Source organism: Lissotriton helveticus, chromosome 7 (genome assembly GCF_964261635.1).
Source record: "Lissotriton helveticus chromosome 7, aLisHel1.1, whole genome shotgun sequence".
Taxonomy (NCBI): domain Eukaryota; kingdom Metazoa; phylum Chordata; class Amphibia; order Caudata; family Salamandridae; genus Lissotriton; species Lissotriton helveticus.
In genome coordinates, this window is record NC_136068.1 from 29,146,296 (window position 1) to 29,159,076 (window position 12,781).

Sequence of the window (12,781 nt, forward strand, 5' to 3'; positions counted from 1 at the left end):
TCTCCCGCCAGATCCAACGCTGGTTGTGCCATTAAACCAAGTGAAGGTGGCTGGGAGAATCTCTGGTGAAGATACCCGGCTGCGGCTCACCAGGTTCACCACCAGAATCACCGGCTCTCCTCCAGGGAAGGACGATGTGGTGTTGTCCTTAAATCCTGGATCCTGCGGTAATCCTGTGAAGTTTAACGTTAGAGTTAATGAGGGGCCTGTGAGAGAGGCAGTGAAAGAGAATGTGTTTATGAGAGTGATAGGGATTGGGAACCTTTCACAGGGTGAGAGCAGAGGCTAAGAGGTGCTCACAGAGACACCAACAGGGAGACAATCCCAGCTACAAATACATTACAGGTCTTTTTCACAGCCTCCCTGCATCAATCCCTAACGGCCACAATTATTTCAGTATGGTGCAATCTTTGTTTTGACTTTCCCCCAGCGTACACCCTTGGACTGTCCCAGCATTGCCTTTTCTGTTCAACTGATATTATTTCACATTGATCCAAGACTGTTACACTGTCTCCATGCTTTGCATCTAGAGGTAATTAGTATGGCATGTGTGGAGTGTACAAATATTCACCATTCAGGGCCGCACACACTTCCACAGTGTATCTAATGTTGGCTTTGACTCTCTCCTAGGTTACATTGATCCTGTACTGAAAATACTGGATGTATTGAAACACAATTTTATCACACATTTATCCTCGACTTTGAGACTGATGGCAGGCCTTGTTATCATTATAATTCAGCATCCATTATTATTGTCTTATACTCTTGCAATTTATTTAAGATTCAAGACAGTTTTGACCTACGTTAGTACTTTGTTGTGGATTGTTGTAATAGTGACCACATCAGACAAGATTACAGTCCTGGCTACAAGATTACCACCAGCAACCACCTAAATTTGAAGCTTTTACTTGCTTGAATGAATATACATAAACCAACATTCAGAGTGTATAGTAGAGATGAAAATGTATTTATTTTCAGAAATCATAAGCTGATATTTGGAAAGAGATGGCTGATTTCCCCAAAAATATTTAAAGCTGACAGAGGCTTTGCAGCTATAGCTGATATGTATTACTCATGTAGAGGCGCTCCATATTCACCAAGCTTTTTATACATATCTTACCAATAAACACATTTTCATCTCTACTATATACTCTGAATGTTGGTTTATGTATATTCATTCAAGCAAATAAAAGCTTCAAATTTAGTGATCTGGGCTGCACAAAAGAGAGCTACTTACAGGCACCTGGAGAGCTACTTTTAGTAGTTATTTGTCGGAGAAGCCTGGTCTAGGCGAACAATCCTAGAGTCTTCCATGCTGGTTGATTACTGGTCAGATGGTAGGCACCTCTAGTGCTATAGAGGGTGTGGTTGCCCCCTCCCTTGCAGTGTCCTTGACACTCTATGTATTACTTTGTTACCATACAAATCAGAGTGGACATTTATTCTCTTTCCCCTTTTTTTTCTCTCCTCCTCCTTCTTTTTTCCCTTATTTTAGGTGATTTTTTAATACTGTTGTGTATCACATCTCAGACATGATTTTGATTTTGAATGTCCTGATGATGATCCTTTATACATATGGATCGAAACATCGTTGACGCTCACACACAGGCCCTATTTACTCTGTCTAATTTATTGTAGGAGCAGAAGCGTCTTCTTTTGTGTATTTGGGGCCAGATGTAGGTAATTCCGATTTACCTACTCTTAAATACCGAATCATAACAAATCGGTATTTAAGAGTAGGTAAATTGGAAGTAGGCAGATGTAGGTAATTTTTCTTTTGCAATTACCGATTCTGTAAGATTCGGTATTTTCCGAATCGGTAAATACCGAATTGTATTTCCCATTGATTCCTATGGGCCTTGAAGCCCATAGGAATCAATGGGAAATACCGAACCTGGCAGGGGGAACGGGGTGTCACTTTGACACCCTGTAGCACCCCAATTGCAGGCTTGTGTGCCACGTGGCACACATACATGCCCTAAGGGCATGTCTGTGTGTCATATGGCACAGGTGTGCATGCACAGATGTGCATGTACACTGGAATTCGGTATTTTACCACCCAATAGGATTGGGTGGTAAATTAAGAATTCCTAAGGGCCTGTGGCACTGCAAACTGTGCCACCTACATATGGATTTACAGATTTGGTTCATTTACCGATTCGTTAAATATACCGATTCTGTAAATTCAGACCCACCTACATCTCAAAAGCCAAATACCGGTCGGTAACGGCCGAAATCGGCCGTTACCGACCGGTATTCGGTGACCTACATCTGGCCCTTAGTGACCTAATATTGTTGTAATTTCTGTCATATTTTATTGCCTAAGTCACTTTCAGTAACTTCTTATGTACCCCGTGTAGGTTGATCCCACTCTTAACATTTTTCAATTGTATTTATTAATAAATGTACTTTTAATTCGTAATTTGAACAAATCTGGGTATTATTTGTTTCATCAATATATTATTCGTCAGATGACCTTTCGTGGGACCCTTGTTCCTTAAAACAGCAGCAATCTCCTCCAGCGTCATCTCCGTGGTCCAAGCATGGAATGGACAGTGTTTCCATAATTAATAACCGTCCTTGATCTCAAAAGTGAAGCAAAGTCACTGTCCTTGTGAATCTATTACACACTCACAGGGCACAAGCTGAAGTGCAGAAAGAAACTGAGGGGCATATTATCAAGAGCTGGCAATAGAATTATCGCGGTTTTAGCACCCGTTTTCGGGCGAAAAGCGGCGATAATTTTCTCGCATTATTAACAAGGAAACGCTAGCGCGTGTTTCCTTGATTTATCTCCCATTTTTGTCACGACTGGCATCGCATATAAGATGCAAAGTAGGTGTGGCTGTCAAAACAACACGGGAAAATATCGCTAAGGCAGCTTTACGATATTAACAACCAGGCGTAGCGATAATCATAATCGCGCTAACTCTGCCTTAACGCAGGAATTAGGGGCAGATTTACAAGCCCCTTGTGCCCCTTTTATGCCGCCGTTGTGTCACTTTTGTGATGCATTGGCGGCGCAAAAGATGCGCCATGGTGCGAATACTTACAACGTGAGGCATCTGGGAGATGCGTCACGTTGTAAAGCCCTGCGCCAGAAGGAGGCATTCCTGCGCAGGGGGGGCGTCTACAAGATTTAACTCAGTCACTATTAGGCCCATGCTGCGTCAAACCCTGCGCCTGCTTGAAGAAGGCTTAAGGATTGACGCAGCATTGTAAGAATAGGGCCCCCCAGAGCATTGCTGGAACTGCGTCGCGCTTGCGAAGCAACTCCAGCAATGCACCACTTTTACGGCACAGATACGTCACGCATCTGTGCCGTTTTTGCCCCATGGTGCGCTGCATTGTAAATGTGGCGCATCCATTTTGGCTGAGGCATGGCGCACAATAACTGGTGCATCCCTGCTGATATGCAGGGATGCACCAGTTATTGTAAATCTGCCCCTTAACGTCTGCTAAATTCCTGACTAAGGCATACCTTACAAGGAGGTGGATTATGGGGTGAAGGCCACAGGGCCTTATCACCAAGCTTATCGCCGTTTTAAAAAGGAGATCGCTGGTTTTTCAGCGATGTTTGGCCATTTTCCCTCAATCGCTAGATTATTTATCGCCATAATGCTAAGCGTTGATAATACAACGCTTGCTTGGCTATATATTCCAGCGTTAGCCAGCGATAATAAAAAGCGCGCTAAGCGCGTTCAGCGTTAATTATCGCTGGGGCTTGATAATATGCCCCAGAGCATCTACAAGTGACTGTGGCCTTGAGCAGCGGCGTAAGGACACTTGAAGGGGCCCCTTGCAAAGTACATGCATGAGACCCCCACACTCCGGACCCGGTGCGGAGCTTTCAAGCCGGAGACCCGCCAGTACCAAAGGTGGCCCCCAGAGCTGGGGGCCCCCCCACACCGTGAGGGCTGCGGAGCCTTTTGTTACACCACTGGCCTTGAGTCTGAGGTTCACATGTACATGTTGGCCCCGCAGGATGTACTCATTCCGCAGGGCATCACTCACAGCTGCTTCCACTCCAGAGGCGGCTGAAGAGTGACTGTTCTCTTCTTCCAAGGCCCTCTCCCTCCTGATGCCCTGTCCATGAAGCCCCCCATTTACCTCTTTACACCTCTTTGCCTTTAGTTTTCAAATTGTTGGGTAGTAATAATAATAATAATAATAATACTGAGGTTTATATAGCGTAAACAGCTACCTCACAAGGAGGTGTCCCGGCGCTTTGTTAGCATCAAGATAAACTGAGTAATAAAAAAAGCGACATAAAAGCAGATTACTGATTGGAAAGCCACATCTTTAGCTGTTTCCTGAAGATGGACTCTGAGTTTGCATTTCAAATGAAAAGTGGAAGGGCGTTCCACAATTTAGCAGTTCTCGCTGAAAAAGCTCTACCCCCAAGACGAGACTTAGCGTATCAGGGGACAGAGAGCAAATTCAGAGTATTTGAGCGTAGTGACAGTACCTGCCTGTAACGGGGAAATCTTAGTTTAAGGTAGTTGGGACACTTACTCTGCAGTGCCCGATAGGCCAGAGACAGGGCCTTAAATTCAATCCTGCTTATCACAGGTAACCAGTGCAGACTGCGCAGATGCAGGGAGACATGATGTCCGAAAGGAATATGTTTGATCAGCCTCGCAGCCGCATTCTGCACAATCTGTAATCGCTGGGTCACATACTTAGGCAGACCAAGATAGAGACCATTAGCGTAGTCCAGCCTAGATGTTACGGTGGCATGGACTACTAATTTACGGCAATCTTCTGGCAGTAGTTCCAAGAACTTTCGAAGATTTCTAAGTTTAGTAAAGCACCCCGCCGCTACCTGTTGGATATGAGCAGAAAAGGAGAGGACGTCATCCCATCTCACCCCCAAATTTTTGGCACTATTGCTGGAGAGGGGCGGGGGCCCCATTTCGGTAGGCCACTGGAGATCGGGCGAGGGCACAGGGCCCTTTCCAAAGAAGATCACTTCCGTTTTCCCTGCCTTTAGTTTTAATGTATTTGTGTTCATCCAAATCACGATGTCATGGAGACAGCCCTTGAAATTGCCAAAGGCCTCCACTGTCTGTTCTTGGTAAGAGAAAACCAGCAGTGTGTCATCAGCATATGAAATCGCTTTGACAACCCAGTTGGCTATTAAAGTAAAAAGAGGGGCTAGATAAACATTAAAAAGTAGGGGGCTTAGGGCTGAGCACTGGGGAACACCACACCACAGAGGTTTAGGTTTGGACGAAAAAGGGCGTAAGGCGATTTTCTGAGATCCAGCGCTCAGATAGGACTGTACCCAAGCTTGCACCTTCCCGCTCAGGCCAATATTATCCAATCCCTGAAGCAGCCTGACGTGGTCGACCGTCTCAAAAGCTGCAGATAGATCCAGGAGCACCAGCATTGCTGATGCCCCTGAATCTAGTGCCCATCTAACCGACTCTGCCACCTCTATGAGGGCGGTCTCAGTGCTGAAACCAGGCCGAAAGCCAGACTGTGTTTCATGCAAGATAGCATTGCTTTCAATAAAGCAATTCAATTGGTGTTGTACCAGCTTCTCTAGCATTTCCCACACGCAGGTAGGAGCGAAATTGGCCTGAGATTGCTAAGATCATCTGAGGCTCCATTTGGTTTCTTTTTCAGAGGAAGCAGTGTAGCATGCTTCCAACAATCAGGGAAAATTCCGGTCTCAAGAGAGGTGTTCCAGATATGGATGAGCGTGTCTATCACAAAAGCCGAAATCATTTTCTGCAGTTTGGGGGCGCATAGATCATCCGGCGCCCCTGATTTACATATTTCAATCTCAGCCAGCGCTTCCTGTTGCGAGATTGGCAGAAAGGAGGAAAGAGACTGAGCTCGCACAGTGGCCAGAGAGGCATCTGACTTCTCTGTCACAGCAGAAACAGAGAATGCATCATACACCTTTACGATTTTGTTATTGAAGAAGTTGGAAATATCTTCACACAAAGCCGGTGTCGAAGTTAATTCCGTCTCAATTGCTCTCGGCTTGAAAAAAGATTGAACTACCTTGAAAACTTCTTTGCTCGACTGGTCAGCTACCTGAATACAGGAAGCAAAAAAATTACTTTTAGCCATTTTTATTGATTTGTGTAGATTTTTTAAGGCAATTTTGTAGCATGCCTTTGCAAAGTCGCTATATTTTTGTATCCATTGTAGTTCCAATCTCTTACAGCTCCTTTTTTCTTCTTTAAGCGCCTCTGAAAACCACGGTGCTGAAGGAGATTGTCTGCGAGACAACACCATTTTTGCTGGAACGACCGCTTCCACCACCGAGGCAATCCACTGTTTCATTGCCAGGGCATCACCATTTGGGTCTGAGGAGAGGACAGGTCGGTCACTATCTAAAATCGGGCCTAGAGTATCAGCTGATAGATTAGACTACTTCCTCTTCAGAATAGTCCGCTTGCCTCTGGCCTGGCTTAAATTGACCATTTTAACTGAAAAAGGGATCAGATAATGGTCTGACCAGACCAATTGTTGAGGCACCTCTGCTGTAGTATCCTGAATATTGGAGAAAAGTAGATCTAAAGTGTGGCCTGCCCTGTGAGTGGGACCCGAGATTATTTGCGCTAAATTGGCAGCTCCTAGTGAAGAAATTAGTTGGGTAGCATGAAAACCTTTAGGATCATTAACTTGAAAATTAAAATCCCCCAATGCCAGAAAATGTGAATGAGCTAGCAATTTTTTTACAATGTAGATAGATCAAGAGTAATATCTGCTGCACAATCAGGCGGCCTATAGATAAGCAGGCCTACCCTCGGATTGATTTGGAGGCAAAAGTAGAGTCCCTCGATTCCGTGTGTGTTGAGGGGCCTAGAGGAAGTCAGTTCAAATGAGTCTTTAAAAATAATAGCCACCCCGCTTCCTCTTTTTTTGCTCTCTCTGTTGGAAAAACCCATTTTAAAGCACGGGGGAATGGCTAGGGTGATAGATGCCACTGTACCTTCGATAGTCAAGTTTCAGTAAGAAAGAAGGCATCCCAAGATGATTCATAAGGGTCAGCCAAATATCGTCGGCATGCCTAGGGAGGGATCTGCAATTCACTAGGCCCGCCCGAAACAACTCACAGTGTTCTATAGGAGGAATCTTTGGTCGGCCTACCTCCATATAGGTCTGCCTCGAAGAAAGTGACGTATCACATACAATGCCAAAAACCTGTCCGCATACCGGGAAGTTGGATGGTAGCCCCATTCTAGCCAGATCAGTTGGGTGTGATCCACAGTGATTAGCTTCATTGTAGGCTATGAGCTCAGTTTTAGACCAGCTAATCCTCTCCTTTTCCCCACCCCCACCGGCAGCATGGCTAGCGCGCGGACCGCGTTCGAGGCGCGACCGGGCGTGGCCGGGCCCCGGTCTGCATTTACCCCGTTGTAGCGGAAATGAAGCAATTGGGGGGAGGAGTCGCGACCCTCTGTACAAGCGGCACTAGTGAGCCGTGACGGACCGGGGATCGCGAGAAAAACAGAGGGATGAATGTGCAAAGTAAGCAATTTAGTATTTCTTGGAGCAAACAACAGTAACAAGGTTTAAAAGTTCCACAGTCAGCTTTTAGTTAAAAACCCAGCACACGCGCTACTTAATGTTGTAAGAAGAAGAAAAATACTATGCTTTGGAAACACAAAAGTAAATCTTTTGATGTGTCGGAAAAAGTGCAACATTCTGCAGCTCAAGGACCACATTTGTTCGCAGGATTGATGTGGGACTGGTCACTACAGATGGAAGCACAGAACTGCATGGTCATTTTTTTTCCTTTTTATTTAAATTTGTTATTGATTTTTAAGTCAGTCATTTACAAAAACAGAGAGATTTGACAGAGCACCGCCCCTCCTCCCTACTCGTTTCAGTCCAACAGCTCTATAAGCCAAAGGCAGAAAAATCCAATTGATTTTTAACCTTATTAAACAATTCAGGCCCAAAATAACATTAGAAGTAGTTTTCCTAAAAACAAACTTCTGACATAGATACAATTCATTGTATAAAGTGCAAAATTGTAGTTCATCCTTTTACATATTTTAACGAAGATATATCTTCTTAAATTAAAGTGACCACTGCAAAAGTGCAAAAGACGCATCTAGGCAGAATAGTGCAAATGAAGCCACTAGAAAGAGTACAAAACAGAATCAATATTCAAGGTTAATCCCTGAAAATAGCAGAAAGATCAATAAGTGAATACCACTTCATAGGCCTTCATGATTTTATCTACAAAGAATGCAACAATACAGTACAATTAATCTCTTTCCTAATATACATTCAGTAGGAATAATATACTCAATGTGGCAAAGGTTGTAAAAATAAAATTCATCAAAAACAGTGCTAAAAATGCATATTACAACCATACTGATAACATAGAAGCATAGACCCGACAACCCGTCATACAGTCTATTAATGAACTAGTATTCTAATACTTTCCCGGCCCAACGCAATTCTCTAAAAAAAATGTGCTTTCTTTCCTTAAATTCATTAGGGGTTAGCCTGATGAAGCCAGCTAGACAGGGACTTCCAGATAACAAACCCTTTCTTTTTTATTTATTTATTTATATGCTTCTATAGCGCCTGAATAGACCCCCGAAGGGGTATCTCCGCGCTTTGCCATACAAAGGAGACCAGCTACTCTGCCCATAGACATTTATAGTGAGTGGTGGGAGGGGAGTGAATTAGATGCTGGAAAAAAGGTACGTTTTCAGGGTTTTTCGGAAAGACAGGTGATCAGTACTAAGTTTTAATGCGAGGGGCAGGGTGTTCCAAAGAACAGGCCCTGTGTACGCTAAGGCCCTGCCTCCTTGCCGAGTTTTTTTAATTTTTGGAACCTTAAGGAGCTGGAGGTTGCTTGATCGTAGTGAACGTCCAGGAACATAAGGGAGGAAGGCTGAGGTGAGAAATTTCGGTCCTTTCCCCATCAGGCACTTGTGAATTGTACACAGGATTTTGAATTTGGTCCGCAGTCGCACTGGCAGCCAGTGAAGTTCTGTCAGTAGTGGCCGGGACGGGGTCCTAGATGGAGCATTCATGACTAACCTCGCGGCCGTATTCTGGACCACCTGAAGTTTGTTAAATTGGCCTTCATTAGCTGACAAAAGAAGGCCATTACAGTAGTCCAGTCTACTAACGATCAGAGCCTGGACCAAGGTCTTTCTGTGGTGATCTGGGAGAAAAGGAAACACCCTTCTCAGCAAAGAAATGACCCCGAAACAGGTGCCAGCAACCTGGTTGACGTGTTCTTTAAAGGTCAGAGACTGATCAAACAGCACTCCCAGATTTCTTATGGTCTGTTTGGGAATAGGGGCAGGTCCTAGTTCAAGCGGCCACCACTCATTGGACCATAGTGTTACTGCTTCCCCATAGAGTACAACCTCTGTTTTGGTCACGTTGCACTGTAAGCAGTTATTTGTCATCCATCTGGAGACTGCCCTCATGCCTTCTGCGAAAGTTCTTTGTAAAGCAGGAGAGAAGGTCTTAAAAGGGAACAGAAGTTGGGTGTCGTCGGCGTAGGACACCGGTATAAACCCAAAGGATCTCACCAAGTCAGCCAGGGGGGCCACGTACACATTAAACAATGTGGGGCTTAGGCATGAGCCCTGTGGCACACCCCTGGTGAGCTCCCTAGCGGTGGATTTATGGGAGCCCAATCGGACTTCCTGAGAGCGACCCGAAAGAAAGCTCGCCATCCAGGACAGGGCTGTACCTCCCAGTCCTATCTCTCTCAGCCGACAGAGAAGCAAATCGTGAGACACCGTATCGAAGGCAGCGGATAAATCCAATAGCACCAGAATCATTGACCCTCCACTATCAAGCGTCATCCTGATGTTATTGGTGACGGCCAGTAGGGCGGATTCGGTGCTATGGTTGGGCCTAAACCCAGATTGTGAAGGGTCTAGGCCACCCGCTGTCTCGATATAGTTGGAAAGGTGGGTGTTCACGTGCTTTTCTGTTAACTTGCCGATGTAGGGCAAGAGAGAGATAGGTCGGAGGTTAGATAAGTCCGTCCAGGGTAGGGTCGCCTTCTTCCGGATTGGGTTTACTACCGCAGTCTTCCATTCCATGGGGACTTGGCCTTTAGCCAGGGAGGTGTTGATGACTGCCTGGATCGAGGGGCCTAAGATGGAAATCAAAGGGGCCACCATTTTGGCAGGAAGGAGGTCGCTGGGGGAACCAGTTTTCATATGGCCAATAAGTGTTGCCAGATTTAGATCTGTGACGGGGGGAATGACAGACAGGGAATTTGTGGCCTGAGTGCCGATTATAGCTTCAAGAAAGGGTGTAGTAGCCCCACCCTTAGAGGTTAAAATTTTGTTATAAATCAAATTTATTTTTTCCTCAAAAAACTCAGAGATTTCGTCACAGAGTGGTTGAGAAGCATCATCGGTACTTTCAGTGGCTGTGGGTTTAATAAAATTTTTTAGAATTTTAAATAGTTCGCGCGGGCAGTTCCCTGCCTCCTCCAGTTGCGCGGAGAGGTGGACTTTCCTGGCTAGTTTTATATTTTTATAGTATGCTGACTGAGCCACGTGAAAGGCTTCCCTGGCCTCTTCATTTTTTGATGTTCTCCAGAATTTTTCTAAACGTCTGCATTTTTGCTTTTCTTTCCTAAGATCAGCTGTATACCATTTCTCCTGTTTGGTATGGAGAAATTGTTTGTGTAATTTAAGGGGGGCAATGGTGTCAATAGCAGATTTTAGGGATTGATTAAATTTCTCTAATGCAGACTCAGCAGTATCTGTCTCTGTGATAGCCGGTTGCACCCAATATTTGTGCAAGTTGGTTGCTGAGATTTTGTGCCATTCTCGACGAAGAATAGGCGGGGGCAAGGCTTTCTGAGGTCGATTGATTGGTCCAGCCAGATGAAATTCAATCAAAAAGTGATCTGACCAAAGGATGTTTTTAGCAGGAAAACAACGTATTTTGGAACAGTTTGAAAATATAAGGTCGAGGGTGTGCCCACCTATATGTGTGGCACCGTTGTTGCTTAAATTGAGCCCCAAGTGGGATAGGTCAGTGGTCAGATGAGTGGCTTCCGGCAATTCTGGGACGTCCATATGTATGTTAAAATCCCCGAGGAGGATAAAATCCTCCTTGGCTTTTATATGGGGAGCAAGTGTTTCCAGAAGGAGCAGGGCGAAGTCTGGATTGGGAGTGGGTGGACGATACAGAAGGGCTCCTCTCCAGGAAATGTTACCTAATGTGATTTTAAAAATCATGATTTCCAACAATGGACTACATATTTTATCTAAAATAGTTGTCTTAAACGTGTCCTTACATATAATCGCTAAGCCACCTCCTGTTTTAATAGGCCTATCAGCATGCATGATTCTGTATCCTGAGGGAACACCCAACACAACAGCAGGTGTAGTGTGGGGTTTCATCCACGTCTCAGTAAAGAAACAGAGATCAGGTTGTTCTGCGTGAATGAGGTCCCAGATCTGTAGTTGGTGCTTAGGCATGGAACGCACATTTAAAAGGAGACACTTTAGTTCCAGGGGAGTAGTGGATATGTTATCTTTCTCGCCAAAGCTATTTCCTGTCGAATCTGACTGAAAACGGCATTGGAGGCAAGAAAAGCTTCCTTCAAGCTGTTTATATAGTAACCGAGTATCACACTTCACCCTTGGCTGTAACTGTCGGAGGGTGCGGGGTGAGTAGGTAACAAGGTTAATACCTTCACTGTCGGGAGGCATCATGGAGTCGCCTTATAGCCTCTCTGCCTCTGTTCTGCCTCGTCCTGTCGCGGACGGGCGCAGACGGGCAGCTCTTTGGCTGGTCTTCGGCGTGGCTTCGGCGACGCTGCGCGCGAACGCTGCGCGCTCACAAGGGGCGATGGCTAAATAGGCCCTCCAGATAGGTGCAACTAGAGCGCTAACCGCTCGTGGAGTGTCCCGGCAGGAAGTGACTGGCTCTCCCTGGCCCGCCCTCCGCGCAACGGTACTGGTTACCGCGTCGGAACGGGGCGGGTCAGGAGGAAAGACGAGCACAGGCTTCCTTGGGTGAGTAAATATCGTTCCCCTTCTCCTTGTATTCAAGAAAAGGGCTATGGGGTTTTTAATCTCCCCAGTGTCAAATATGTGCGAGGTGTAACTGAAATGCGAGTCAAGTGTCAGTGCTCATTTAAAAAACATCGTTAGTGAGTCAACAGATGTGTATTTTAAAACGAGTTATTAAAAGACAGGCAATAGCGTTTTACACCCACCACAAAGAGGAAACATACACGGGCACAATTGCGGTAGCTTTGAAAGGCTGAGCGGCGTAGAGACTCTGCCACCGTCTCACGTCCGCCCGAATACCCTTCCCGCCCGAATACCCTTCTTAGCATCAATTGCCGTCTCGAGATTCCCTATTGATAATAGCCGGGCCAGCCACTGCGAGAATAGTGGGGGATTTGGGTCTATCCAAGCAGATGTTATGCATAGCCTGTAAATAGCCATAGCAACAAAAATGAAGGCCCTCCGCTCTTTCTATCAACAGTATAATGTATCCCCAGCAGGATGGCCGTGGGGGTGAACAGGATATCCCGCGATAATTCTAACCTGAGAACATCTTCTACTTTGGTTAACAGTGTCCCAAGTTCTGCATACATAGCAAACATATGAACAGAATCTGCCCTGTATTCCGAGCAGCGAGGACAATGCGTGCCTTTACCTGTGCCCCACTTTGCAATTCTGCTGGGTGTAAAATATTTTTTTTTAAAAAGGGGCATATTATCAAGGACAGGCGATACTTTATCACCGCTTTTATCGGCAGTAAACTGCCGATAAAGCGGCGATAATGGGCTTGATAATAT

General features: G+C 45.4%; 1 protein-coding gene across 1 annotated transcript in view; it reads right to left on the reverse strand.

The window, feature by feature from the left end:
• Positions 1–3: 3 nt before the first annotated feature.
• Positions 4–12,781, reverse strand: part of LOC144767953 (cell adhesion molecule CEACAM6-like) — a gene marked incomplete at its 3' end in the record, with an annotated part of 174,265 nt that continues 161,487 nt past the window's right edge. Inside the window, exon 7 of the mRNA XM_078651304.1 lies at positions 4–173. Coding sequence (XP_078507430.1) covers positions 4–173 — 170 coding nt within the window. The remainder of the gene's footprint in view (positions 174–12,781) is intronic.